A 13,620-nucleotide genomic window follows, 5' to 3' on the forward strand; every position below is an offset into this window, starting at 1 on the left:
GAGAGAGAGAGAGAGGAAGATGAGAGAGAGAGAGGAAGATGAGAGAGAGAGAGAGAGAGAGAGAGAATATAACTGGGGTAGTCCAGGCAGCTGCGGTAATGGCAGTAGGTGATGACTTAAATCGTTGCTAAGTCCCTGGGAGGAGCCTAGGGGAAATCACCTGTAAGACAGACAGACACACAGACACAGATAGACAGACAGACAGACAGACAGAACAAACCTGACTTAATAGCTCCTTCAGGGACACTCCAATGACCTAACTTCCTTCCATAGGCCTCCACCTAAAGTTTCAATTACCCAACAGCACCACACCCACAGACAAGCCTTCAACCCATAATCTGAGGGACATTTAAACACCTAAACCATAACAGGAAGACACCAATGGATTTGCAGCCCACTCTGACACAGTGTGACATCTTAGTTTGATTTCACCTGTGAAGCCTCTACTTTCAAACAAGGGCACATTCAGTAGTTGTGTGTGTGTGGGGGGGTGGCACCTGGATTCCAGGAGACACTATTCCACCCACCTCAAAGGTCCCTGGAATATGAGACCCACAGTGTTTGCCTTTGGTCTTTGGCAAAGAGGAGAAGTGGTCTCTTGCTAGTTGCCAAGTTGTGGGTGCTTAGGGTATGGTGGCAGTGCTGGAACGGCGGGGATGAGAGGCAGGGCAGGTCATCATGGAGTCCCCTTGTCACCTCCCTTCCTAGATGACCCCAGCGGTCCTCTCCCCACAATGGTCCTGGCATCTCCAGAGAAGCCAGACTATATGTACATGCTCACTGGCTCCTGGAAGACAGGGGACAGAGAGGGACCTCCACATTCCAACCAGAACCCCAGAGGCCAATTGAAATCACATCTTCTAGTTCCTCCCCACGCTCACTGCCCAGAGACAGGGGCGGTATTTCCTTTGGGGTTGTGGCCAGGATGGGAAGGAACCTTAGGGACTCAGCACTGACTCCCGATTTGCCTCCCTCTCAAATACCTGAGTGGGATCGCCTCCCCTGTATAGCCTTCCCCCACACTCTGGGATGTGGTCATCTTGACTTTGGCTCCCTCCCACAGTGCCAGATCTGTTGCTCACTCTGCCACACCCTCCTCCACTACTGGGCTCCTGTCACTCCCTCCAGGAAGTCTGCCATACCTGTGTACTTATTCATTGATCTGTGCTTTTCCCTGGGATCAGCCCCGCCCCCACCCCACCCCTGGATGGCACCTGTCCTCAGGGTACTAACAAAGATCCGGATCCACAGATCTGCGGTAGGGATTCCCGGGGAGTGGACCTGGGTTGGCTCAGTGCCTGCCCAGAACTGGCTCCAACCTGAGCCCTCTTCCCTCTCCAGTCAGTAACTCCCTTTCCCAGGGTCTCATTGCTTTATATGCAAACTGGTATACCAAACAACACACAACCCAGGGAGTATACAGTAGGCACTCAATAAGTGTGACTTTATGCCCTCCTCCTCTGCTTCTCTTTTCTGTGCCGTCCCCCTCTGCCCACCCTCCGCCAGTCCCGGCTGTGGTGGGACCTGAATTCCACATCCAGCCGGGAGCAGATGGACAGCTTCCGCTCCAGCAGCCCCATGCCTCCCAGCCAGCAGTCCCTGTACAAGCGGGTGGCAGAGGACTTCCTGGAAGACCCCAAGTCTCTAAGGTAGAACATGGTACAGGCTTGGGGCCCAGCTTGCAGGGGAAGCCAGCTAGACCAAGGACGGTCTGGGCTTTGGGCACTGTAGCTCTGGAAGGTGCTGGGAGCTCAGGGCCTCGGCTGGAGTGGGCTGTGGTATGAGCTAGCTTCCTGTGCTCTGTGACAGCTTCCCAGAAGTCCTGGAGGTGCACCTTCAAGGGGCTACGGTGGACGACACAGACACAGACCTGGAGTTTGAGATGATCGATGGAGCAGGTGAGCGCTGCCACACACAAGGATCTCCACAGCGTGTTCTCTTCCTGGCCATAGGGAGGAAAGTGAGACAGCCGGGATCTCTCTCCAGGGATGGTACAAAGATGTGAACTTGACCTCTGGCCTTGGCCTCTAGGCGAGGCTACCACAGCCCAGCTGGGCTGTCGTCCTTTTAATTCTCTCACACTGAGGCTGAGAGTGCTGTCTCATAGTCACACAGGGCTCACATGTGTGTTCAGGTAGCCTGTCCTGTGAACAAACACTCAGGAGGCAGCAGGCATGGGTGCTCGGTGGCCAGCAGAGACATCTGACACAGGCTGCATCTGACAGGGGTGACAGGGGCGTCCCTTCTCCTGGGCTCTGGCTCCCAAGGCTCTCCGCGTTTCCTTACATCTGTGACTGAACTGGCTCCTTGTGATTGGCATTTCTAATCTCACGCCTGATGTTTCCACCTCACACCTGGGGCACACCCGGGGCACATCTGGGGACACACCTGGCTCTCACAAAGGTCCTTGACTTCTATCCAGAATTCACCCCAACGGCCACAGTGGGGGGCGGGGGGAGAGTACCCTGTATTGTTCAGCACAGTGGCTCAAGTGACCAGAAATCCATACCGTCCGACTTCTACCTCAGGTTCACACACGGTTACCGAATCTAACTCAAACACATCTGGAGTCTACGCAGTTACTGAATCTAACTCAAACACATCTGGAGTCTTTCCTCAACTTAATTTGTCTTTTAAGATAATCACGTGGGTGTTGTTGTTGTTGTTGTTGTTGTTGTTTTTCGAGACAGGGTTTCTCTGTGTAACCCTGGCTGTCCTGGAACTCACTCTGTAGACCAGGCTGACCTCGAACTCAGGAATCCACCTGCCTCTGCCTCCCAAGTGCTGGGATTAAAGGCGTGAGCCACCACCGCCCGGCTATCAAGTGTTTTTTGTTGTTGTTGTTGTTTTTTTTTTTTTTGCTTGTGATCAGGGCTAAGACCGTCTGTGGGTGGCACCTGTTAGATTTCCACCAGGTCTTAAGACAGGACTAGGATGACCTGGGTCCTAGGTCACAGTATACAAATTTAAATGCTATATCTGAGGCTGGGAAATGCCTCATTTGAAAAGTGCTTGCTGTATGCAAATGAAGGCCTGATCACCAGAATCCACATAAAGGCCAGGCAGGGCAGCAGGCATCTACAAGCCCAGCGCTGGGAACTGAGATAGGTAGTTATCTGGGGTTTTCTGACCAGCTAGGTTAGCAAAAACGAAGAGCTCTGACTTCAGTGAGAGAGGCTGCCCTCACAGAACAAGACGGAAAGTTATAGAGAAGATAACTGATGCAGACCTCTGGGTTACACACACACACACACACACACACGTACGGGCATGCATGCACACATGTGTGCGAGCACACACAGAGAGAGAGAGAGAGACAGACAGACAGACAGACAGACAGACAGACAGACAGACAGACACAGACACAGACACAGACACAGACACAGACACAGACAGAGAGACACAGAGACAGAGACACAGTCAAAGACACAGAGACAGCAACGGACAGACAGCTCTGGATGTGGACACACACACATGTAACCCCAGACCTTGGAAGGATGGAGAATTCAAGGACTACATAGTGAAACCATTTCAAATTAATTAATTTTTAACATGTTGGAGCCTGGGGGGAATTATCTAATGTGAGGAGTCACAGGTCTAGCACAGCCACTGGGTTGCTGGTCAGTGCCAAGGAGCAGATTTGAGACTCCCTTTTTTAGATTTATTCTATGTGTACGTGTGTTTTGTCTGCCTGTGTGCCTGTGCACCACATGCATGCCTGGTGCCTACAGAGGTCAGAAAAGGGTGTCAACCCCCTGGGCTGGGAGTTAGAGTTGTGAGCCACTGTGTAGGTGCTGACAATTGAATTCAGTCCTCTACAAGAACAAGTGCTCATAAGCACTAAGCCATCTCTCCAACCCTTAGGTTTGACCCTTAATTGAAGTCAGAAATCTAAATCTCATCCTTAAGCTATTGACAACTAGTTCAGGTGAGGCAGAATGATGTAGGCAGCTCCCACCGTGGAAAGATGAAACCAGCTAACTGAGCACAAAAGAAGGGACCTCAGAAAGGGGCTGAGCCGGGCCTAGGGTACCTGAGGCCAGAGGAAGAGGGCTGAAGCTGCAGCAGGGGAAAGAGGCAAGGAGATGGAGAGCTCGGGCTCAGGCTCAGACTGGAATGAGTCTCATTCCCTTCTAGAACTCTCTCAGACAGAGGACAGCCTGCAGGGGTCTTCCCGGAGCCTGAATGTCTCAGAAAGGTGAGCAGCACCACTGGGGACACCCACTGACTGGAGGGCCAGAGCCTGGAAGTGACAGAGCAGAATGTGACTGTATCCTCTCACCGTGGGGCGTCACAGCATTTCCAGGAGGGTGGGGCCAGAGCAGAGGAGAATCCCAGGATCTAGGGCTGCTCAGGTTGTGTCTGTCCGCCTACAGCAGTGTTCCCGTGAGGAGGAGGCCAGCCCGCAAGATCCTAAGCCAGGTCACGGTGCTGGCGTTCCAAGGGGACGCGTTGCTGGAACAGATTGGTGTCATCGGTGGGAATCTCACTGGGATCTTCATTCACCGTGTCACCCCCGGCTCTGCAGCAGATGAGATGGCCCTGCGTCCTGGTACCCAGATCATGATGGTGAGCAAGAGAGGGACAGAACCAGGCTTTCGGCCAGGAGAACATCATGCCAGAGCCAGTCATCCCAGTCGGGTGGGGGTCTTTGGCAGGAGACAGTGATCTGACTCTGACATGGTCTCAGATCTGCTCTCGGTTGATAGAAAAGGGTCATGGGAGGGGAACCGAGCCCCCTTCTCAAGCCTGACAGTCCAGATCCCCCAGAGCCTAGAAACTCAGAAAATATCACTGGGATACAGCAGTTTTGAACTTGGTACTGTTCTGGGGGTGAACTTGGCTGGGGGGGTGAGGGGTCATATCTGTCAGACAAGTGATCTAGCATTGAGCCACACCCCAGCCCTGACCAGGCTTCCTAAGCCATCCTGATGGCTTTGACTGTATTGTTTGTTTACTATGATGATCTCATTGTCATTTTGTGTGGGTGCAGAAAAAAACATATTCATGGCATAAAATTCATTTTATCTATTCTATTGGAAAATGGTTAAATCTGGATAGCACACAAATGTACATATAAATGTAAAACATACATTATTCTTACTAAGTGAATGCATGAGTATGGCCTAACAGCATAATTTTCTTCAATTAAGTGTGTGTGTGCATTCATATATGCATGTATGGCGTGCGTGCGTGCGTGCGTGCGTGCATGCATGCATGAATGCGGCTGCAACTTTGGTTTCGTGTTCTCTCCTTCCACCTTGCCTCGAGGCAGGCTCTCTCTTCTGAAAGACAATTATTTGGTTGGGTGTGGTGGTGCACACCTGTAATCACAGTACTTAAAAGGCAGAGGCGGGTGGGTTTCTCTGAATTGCAGGCCAGCCTGTTCTGCAAACGGAGACTCAGTCTCAAGCATATTTATTTATTTACTTCCTTATTCATCTGCGTGTCATAGAACAGGTGTGGAGGTTAAAGGGCAGCTTGTTGGAACTGGTTCTATCCCCCTCCATGTGGGTCCCAGGGATTAAATTGAGGTCCTTAGCCTTTTTGGAGTGAGTGGGACCTTCACCCACTGAGCTGTGGGGCTTTCTCTCCTCCTCTCTTTCCTCCCCTTCCCCCTCCTCCTTTCTCCCTCCTCTTCCTCCTCTTTTACTCTCTCCTCCTCTCCTTCCTCCTCTCCCTCCTCCTCTCCCTCCTCCTCTTTCTCTCCTACCTCTTTTCCCTCCTCCTCCACCTTCTTAAGGTTTTGCATGTTTGATGCTTCATTTAGGTTGTTTTGTTTTGTTTTGTTGCTTTTGAGGCAAGGTTTCTCTGTCCTGGAACTCACTCTGTAGACCAGGCTGGCCTCGAACTCAGAAATCTGCCTGCCTCTGCCTCCCAAGTGTTGAGATTAAAGGTGTGCACTACCACCGCCCAGCTTCATTTAGTTTTTGTTCTTTTTGTTTGTTTATTTTATTTTGTTTGAGATAGGGTTCCTCTGCATAGCCCTGGCTCTCCTGGAACTCACTCCATAAACCAGGCTGACCTCGAAATTAAAAAGATCCACTTGACTCTGCCTCCAAGTGCTGGAATAAAAGGCTTGTGCCACCACGCCTGGCTCTTCCATCCTATTTCTGCCTCTTGCATGCCCACTCTCTGGTGAGTGAGCTCTGGGTCTTTATGAGCTCTGGGTCATTCCCCTTTCCCAGCTCACACCTCCATGTAAAAGCAGACTACAGACGCATGGTGCAGCATCCATTGTGTCCCCTGGGTTCCGGGAGGTTGCTTGTGTAGCAAATGTCTTTACCCACCAAGTGTCTCCCCAGCCCCAGAAGCAGAATCATTAAACTTCAAACCTTCTAAATGATTTTTAATTCATTTTTTTATTGTGTGTATGGGTATTTTGCTATGTATCCTGTGTGCGCCCATGGAAGTCTGAAGAGGTCATTGGATGTCCCAGAACTGGAGTTACAGTTATATGGGTGCTGGGAACTGAACCCTAGTCCTTTGGAAGAGCAGCCAGTGACATTCAACACTGATTCATCTCTCCAGTGCCTACTTTTATTTTTAATTATGTGTACATATGTGAGAGGGGTGTGTGCAAGGTGCCTACAGAGGCCAGAATCGGACAACAGACTCCCTGGAGCTGGAGTCATAGACAGTTGTGAGCTGCCATGGAAGTGCTGGGAACAGAACTTGAGTCCTCTGGAAGAGCAACAAGTGATTTAAGGCTTTTAAAAATATCAAGAAACCATGCCAGACGATTTTACACCACCCCTGAGGCTCACCTGTTGACCCTAATGAGAGAAGGGAGTGGGGGCAGACCACCTGGGCAGGGGCATTCCCTTCAGAAAGGGTGTCCACAGTGAAGCAAGAGCCCCTCATTCTTAAGGAGTCCACACACCTACAAGGACATCCCCTACTCCTCTCTACATACAGTTATGGAGAACTCTGTGATATTCCAGTCCTGTGACTGACTGGTCAGCGGAGGAGCCATCACAATGCAGAGAGGCAGTCCTGGGCAACTCTGAACTGACAGTCTAGCCTGTATCATAGTATACACATACACTAACACAGAAGAACATGGCTCCTTAAACTTAACCATGCGATGTGGGAGGCAGCAGGGAACCTGCACCTGGTAAGGTTTCACAGCTGTGGAGGTAGGGTGGAGCACTCAGCACCTAGAGGGAGGACCAGTAATGCCACTCAACAACTTTGACACAACCTTGAATAACTATGCCCCAAACATACAGAACCCTGATCTAGAATTATCCAGAATGTTCTGGAACCTCCTAAAGCCCATTTTCAACAGAGGAAAGTGGTTATGACAGAGAGGCTATCCTCAGCATTTTTTGTTTGTTTGTTTTTGTTTTTTCGAGACAGGGTTTCTCTGTGTAGCCCTGGCTGTCCTGGAACTCACTCTATAGACCAGACTGGCCTTGAACTCAGAAATCCACCTGCCTCTGCCTCCCAAGAGCTGGGATTAAAGGCGTGCACCACCACTGCCGGCCAAAGGGTGGCCAGAATGTGTACAATGTACATGTTTGCATCTTGATGCTGTAACAACACTGTCCCTACATTGTAGCTGGTCTTTGCTACTTTGTAGGTTCTTCTCTTCAGGCCAGGAATGTATAGAATGCACATATGAGCATCTTGATACTGTAACACTATCCCTACCTTGTAGCTGGTTTTTGCTACATTGTGGGCTCTTCTTTTCCCCACCCTTTATCCCCCTGACTTCACACCTAACACTAGATAGGAGAAAAACAGGAGAAAGGAAGAGAGAGGGAGGGAGGGAGAGAGGAGAATGAGAGCGATCCCTGAATCTAATTTCTTTTCTTTTGTTTCTTCTTTGAGCATGACTACTAACAAACTGCAACCACCACCACCCCCCAAACAGCCACCGACATCTCTCCCACCCACATATCGGGGCTTTAGCCCTCATATGCTCTCTAAAAAGTTTCCAGAATTCCAAACATCACGCAAGTGCAGAAACTATCTGCAGCTGGCAAACCCATGCTTCTCCTAGAACATGAGGCAAATCTTAGCTGCTTCGGGCAGTCCGAATCAGCCCCACATCCCCATACCTGGGATTAAAATGAAAACACGTTCTTGTAATATTACTTGTGTTTTTAAAGAAACCAGAATTCCAGAATTCTCACTTCACTACACACAGCTTGTGACAAGGGATCCGGATAGACCATGAGAGAAGATATGTGGGTGGCTGTGGAAGGCCTAGGGGTCCTCTCAAGGCTCCCACCCCCACCCTATCTCAGCTGCCATACCATCTTGGTGAGAAGCCCACCTTCACACTTTGCCCTCAGGTGGACTATAAGCTTACCAAGCCATCCTTAAGGGCCACTCTGGAGAATACAACGCTGGAGCAGGCTGTGGGTCTTCTCAGGAGGGTGAATGGCTCCTGCTACTTGTCTGTGAAGATCAACACTGAAGGTACAGACACCATCCCACACCTGCTCAGCTCTCGGTCCCCTCCTGTGACACTGCTGTACCCCAGAACCCAGGCCTACCAGGAGCCAAGGCAGCTCAGCCAGGGTCTCCCTGAATTCCCCAGACTCTAAAGAACGGGAAACTGCCCTCCATCCCACTGGGTGACATGACTTCTCCCTCTACCATTTCCACATTCTAGAACCTTCCTTGTATAAGCTCGGAGGTCAGGGATCATCAACTACTGACATCTTCTTTTGGGGGGACTTTTTCGAGACAGGGTTTCTCTGTGTAGCCCTGGCTGTCCTGGAACTCACTCTGTAGATCAGGCTGGCCTCAAACTCAGAAATCTGCCTGCCTCTGCCTCCCAAGTGCTGGGATTAAAGGCGTGCACCACCACGCCCGGCTTGACATCTTCTTTTATCAGGTTATAAGAACCTCATCCAGGACCTAGATGCCAAAGTGGTAACGTCTGGGGATTCATTCTACATCCGTGTCAACCTGGCCATGCAGAGGGGAGGGGACGGAGAGCTGCAAACTCACTGCAATGACATCCTGCATGTCACGGACACCATGTTCCAAGGCCGCAGCTGCTGGCATGCCCACCATGTGAACCCCTACACCATGAAAGACATGGAGCCTGGCACCATCCCCACCTATTCACAGTGAGTAGCCGCTGCTGGCTCTGCATGACCCCACAGATGTTCCAAAGACAACATCTGCCTGTCTCTACTACGTGTTGAGGTCCCTCCACCTTCCAGAATCTTCCCTGCCCTATAGCGGAGTGAATGAAAGGTTTACTTGAGTGCATGGGTCTGCTGGTGGTAGATGCCTCTCTGTTACGTGTTATGGGCTATGGCTGCCCATTAGCCCCCACTGGGACCAGTGTAGGACAATTAAATTAGCATGTCCTGGACTGGACTGAGGCCTAGGAGATATTTTCAAGGCCTGAGTCTATGTGCCCAGGGGTGGAACACCCCTGCTCCCTCCCTGTGTCACTCTTGTCCTTGAGGAGGCTCAGTCAGGCTGTCAGAGCCTCTCTTCCTCCATTTGCTCAGAGCCCAGCAGCAGCTTCTGGCCCTCATTCGGGACATGACTCAACGGTGCACAGTCCCCCGCAAGGTGAGGCTCTGGCAAAAGGGTATGTATGGTCCCCCTGGGGTGGGCTGGAATGGTGCTGTGGAATCCTCTGTGGGGAGTGTGGACCACTGAACTGAACAGGGCACTATCTGGACCCTGTGTTCCCCACCAATCCCTGTGGGCCTGCAGGCCCTTGGAATGGGCCATGTGAACACACCAGGCCTGGTCTTAGAGTGTTTCCTCACTCTCCCAGTCTCCTGTCACCAACCCACCCCCCTGTTCTTGTTTCCTCTGAGGTCGGGCACCTTGTTCTCTTGGGACACAGAGCACCTTTCACTTTGAGCACCCATCTGTCCCTGAGCAAGGTGCTAGGATACTCCTGCCCGGAGCACAGCAATGCTACGTTGGGAGAGGGCCTGCTCTTCTCTCTGCCTTTTGCACCCTACCCCTCCCTGCAGAGCCCGCTGCCTGAGGCCCCTCCCCTGCCTCTCACCCCTGGTGTGGGGCCTGGGAAGCCCGGTTGCTCGGTTGCTCGAGGCACAGCCTGATTGTTCAGAGGCTGTTCTGGATTTGCTTATGTGGCAGGGTGCTAAAGTAGGGAGGGGGTGTCAGGCTCCAAACCCAGTGCAGATGGCTGAGACTGCCCTCTTTCCTGTCACCCTGTTCCTCCCGTGACAGCCTCCCGGAGGACCACAGAAGTTAGTACGAATTGTCAGTGTAGACAAAGCCGCTGTCAGTCCTCTGACTTCATCCTTTGACCAAAGCCAGTGGGATTCTGGCAAGGAGGAAGGTGAGGCCTGGCCGATTGGCATAGGGACCATGTGGGCACTGGGGGTCACTTCTGGGCAGTACTATCAAGATGGTGTCTCTCACTCAGGCCAGGGGCTGTTGTCTGTTTGTTTAGATGTTTTACCTGCATGCATGCATACATACATGTATGTATGTATGTATGAACATACTTACTTACACTATGCACATGCAGTGTCCCTGGAGGCCAGGAGAGGGCATCAGATCCATTGTAACTGAGTTACAGGTGGTTGTGAGTCACTATGTGGGTAACTGGAATTGAACTCAGGTTTCTGTGGAAGAGCAGTCAGTGCTCTTAACAGCTAAACCATCTCTCCAACATCCCCCCACCCCAGGATGTTTTTTACGGATCATAATAAATATCTACCCACCTTCTAAACAGCAACTGAGCAACACATTTGATGTCTTCTAAATGACCACGCCCCCGCTCTGAGGCTCGACCCAGTGAAACTATACAAAAGCTACTAGCCCACAAGTGTGTGCAGGAACAGTAAAATCTACCACACATTCTACCCAGCATTCTGTCAGGGAGGTCACTAGGTGACCGGTGTGTGCACGTGGTCATGCTAGAGGTCTGACTGGTGTTGGCCCCACAGGTAAAAACTACAGAATGAAGCTGATCAGAAGTGAGTCTGGTAGCAGAGGAATAATTCATTTTCTTTAAGACAGTTTGGATGCATACTCTAAGATGGGTACTGGGGCTGAGGAGATGGCTCTGCTGTTAGAAGGCTTACTGCCCTGGGAGAGGGCCCAGGTTTGGTTACAACACCCAAATTATACAGCTTACAACCACTTGTAACTCCATTCTACAGGATCCAATGTTGTCTTCTAGCCTCTGCAAGCAATGATACACACACACACACGCACACGCACACACACACACACACACACACACACGTAAAACACCAAAACATGTAAAATAAAAATAAACCTTTTCAAAAATAAGGTTGATGTTGAAAACAGGAGCAACATAAATAACCCAGGGTCCAGGAGGGAGGAGGCTGAGGACCCTGCGGCCTGAGGGGCAGGGATGAATGGAAGGCAAGGATGAGGAGAGGGAGAGTTGGGGTGAAGGGCGGGATCCTCACACCCTTCAGGAGGAACCAAGCTCCTCCTATCCTCAGAGGCTCATTCTGAAGAGCTGTGAGCTCTGTAGCAGCTGTGCCAGCACACACAGTTAGCAGCATTGAAACTGGGAAGGCCCCATCCCCACCCCTGGCAGTCTCTCCTAGGAGAGAGGGGACAAGGACACAGGTGGGAGTTGTTCACAACCTCTGTCCTCTGCAGGTGGTCCTGGCGTGTGCTTCTGGGCAGAGAGCTGCTTCACCCTGGCACCATACACCCTGGTGCACCCCCACAGGCCTGCCCGGCCCCGGCCTGTGCTGTTTGTACCCAGGGTAGTTGGAAGGATCCTGGGTAAAAAGCTGTGTCTCCTCCAAGGTTTTAAGCAGTGTTCAGCAGGTACGTGCTCCTCTGTCAAGTGGCCAGAGCAGGCGACCATAAATTCAGAGATACCATAACCGAGGGCCGCAGACTGGGACACTGAATGGTGACAACTGTCTTATGGATCCCTGGATGTCTGACCTCAGGACCTCACCAGGGCCCTGCTCTCTGGGAGCTGCAGGTGTGGGTCCTTCCTCGCTTTTCCAGAACTTTAGGAAGTCCCCAGTCACATCTTGGCTTTGGTCATTACTGACCTGTTCCGTCTGTGTGTCTTTATCTATGTATGACCTTCTTAGTGTCCATCATAACCCAGTATTGTTTCACATAAAGGCCCTATTTCCAAGAAAGTCCATTCTGGGTTCTTATGGGCATGAGAGAGATGGGACATTACCCCTCCCTCCAACACAGGCACATTGAAAACAGACATACTTAGCAGGGGAGCATGGCTTGGTAGACCAGACTGGCCTTGAACTCAGAGATCCAACATGGAGGCTTCATGAAAGTGCTTTCTAATCTGCAGGCCCATGGGCTCGGGAAAGACTGACAGGACTAGGTTACTCTGTGGGCTGATAGAGTCCATCCTAGTCTCCTGACTTTCAGAAAAGAAAGGAAAGCAGGCCCCAACCTACGAGGCTCCTCCGATGAGCACCTTCCTTGGCTAGCATTCATGGGAAAGTGGAAGACACTGAGTTCCGGGAGCCCGGGAGCTACTCTAGAATCAGCCGCCTGGGTTCAGTCAGGCAAACCAGGGAGACAAAGCTATATGGACTGCAGGCTCTGCACTTACCCAAAGAGGGAGGGAGACACTGAGACACGAAGGGCCAGCTGACAGGGGGGCAGAAGGAAGATGGTAGCTAGAGGTGTCCTAGTGGTCCAGCTGGCCAGTGGGCACACACAAAGAAAAAGGGCCCACAGAACACTGGGCTTGAGCCACTGCTCTGGTGGCCGAGGAGAGTGGAGGCTAGATATCGTTTCATAGAAACCTGGGTTTTTACAGGGAGGGAGAGCTCTCTGCTGCTTGATCCCTGAACATCTTTCTAAAGCAGAGTGCAAGATAGAAGGCCTGGCCAGGGCTGGGGATGTGTTCACTGGAACTTGGGGGCCAATCAATGCTGCAGTGATGGTGGGGGAGGGGACACTGAGAGGTGTACAGCTGGGTGTCTTGACAGACAGAGACTAAGAGGAAGACAGGGCCCTTCTGACCAAGCTGGGACCATGACAGCCTGCTCAGGATGGCTCGAGAATTGTTCTCAACCTCAGCACCAGGACACCTGTGGCCGACATTCTCTATTGTGTAGCTGTCCTGAGCACTGTAGGATGTGTGACAGGACTGCTGACACACACACACACAATAGAAACACTGCCCAGAGTCCACATGTGCCATGCCCATGGCTCAGGGTGGGTGTACCAGCGGACTTGTGGTCAGAGGTGGTATAGGTTTCCTATAACCACGGTGGGAGGCTTCTCCTGGATGTGGTGGGAGACCTCCAGTGTGGGGAGCTCAGCAGGTCTCCCTCAGGATCCTGGTGTATGACCACCTCATCTAATGTCACCATCAGAGTACTTGAGCCAGGAGGAGTATGCCACCTGGAGTCAGAAAGGGGACATCATCCAGGAGGGAGAGTCAATAGGTGACCACCACTGGGTCACCCGGCATGCTGTGGAGTCCCTCATGAATATGGTAAGGGAAGGGTCTAGAGGCTACTCTGGGGGTGGCAGCTCCTGCCCAGGCTTGGGGAGTCACTTGTAGGGCTCTAGATGCCCAGCTTCGTGGTCTGCAGGAGGGATACAGAAAGACCCAAGCCTGTTCCCACCGTTTGGGATCCACGCGATGATGCTGGCCTCAGTTCCCTTAACTTGGGATAT

At 51.6% G+C, this 13,620-nt stretch overlaps 1 protein-coding gene across 2 annotated transcripts in view; it reads left to right on the forward strand.

Annotated features, from left to right (window-relative positions):
* Card14 (caspase recruitment domain family member 14) overlaps window positions 1–13,620 on the forward strand; it is a 36,472-nt gene that overhangs the window by 20,876 nt on the left and 1,976 nt on the right. For both annotated transcript variants that reach the window (XM_021213466.1, XM_029546582.1), the window contains 10 exons: window positions 1,507–1,649; window positions 1,810–1,898; window positions 4,138–4,198; window positions 4,377–4,569; window positions 8,304–8,430; window positions 8,852–9,089; window positions 9,483–9,546; window positions 10,183–10,294; window positions 11,599–11,772; window positions 13,314–13,435. In XM_021213466.1, the coding sequence (XP_021069125.1) occupies window positions 1,507–1,649; window positions 1,810–1,898; window positions 4,138–4,198; window positions 4,377–4,569; window positions 8,304–8,430; window positions 8,852–9,089; window positions 9,483–9,546; window positions 10,183–10,294; window positions 11,599–11,772; window positions 13,314–13,435 (1,323 nt within the window). The remainder of the gene's footprint in view (window positions 1–1,506; window positions 1,650–1,809; window positions 1,899–4,137; window positions 4,199–4,376; window positions 4,570–8,303; window positions 8,431–8,851; window positions 9,090–9,482; window positions 9,547–10,182; window positions 10,295–11,598; window positions 11,773–13,313; window positions 13,436–13,620) is intronic.

Source organism: Mus pahari, chromosome 14 (assembly GCF_900095145.1).
Source record: "Mus pahari chromosome 14, PAHARI_EIJ_v1.1, whole genome shotgun sequence".
NCBI classification, from domain to species: domain Eukaryota; kingdom Metazoa; phylum Chordata; class Mammalia; order Rodentia; family Muridae; genus Mus; species Mus pahari.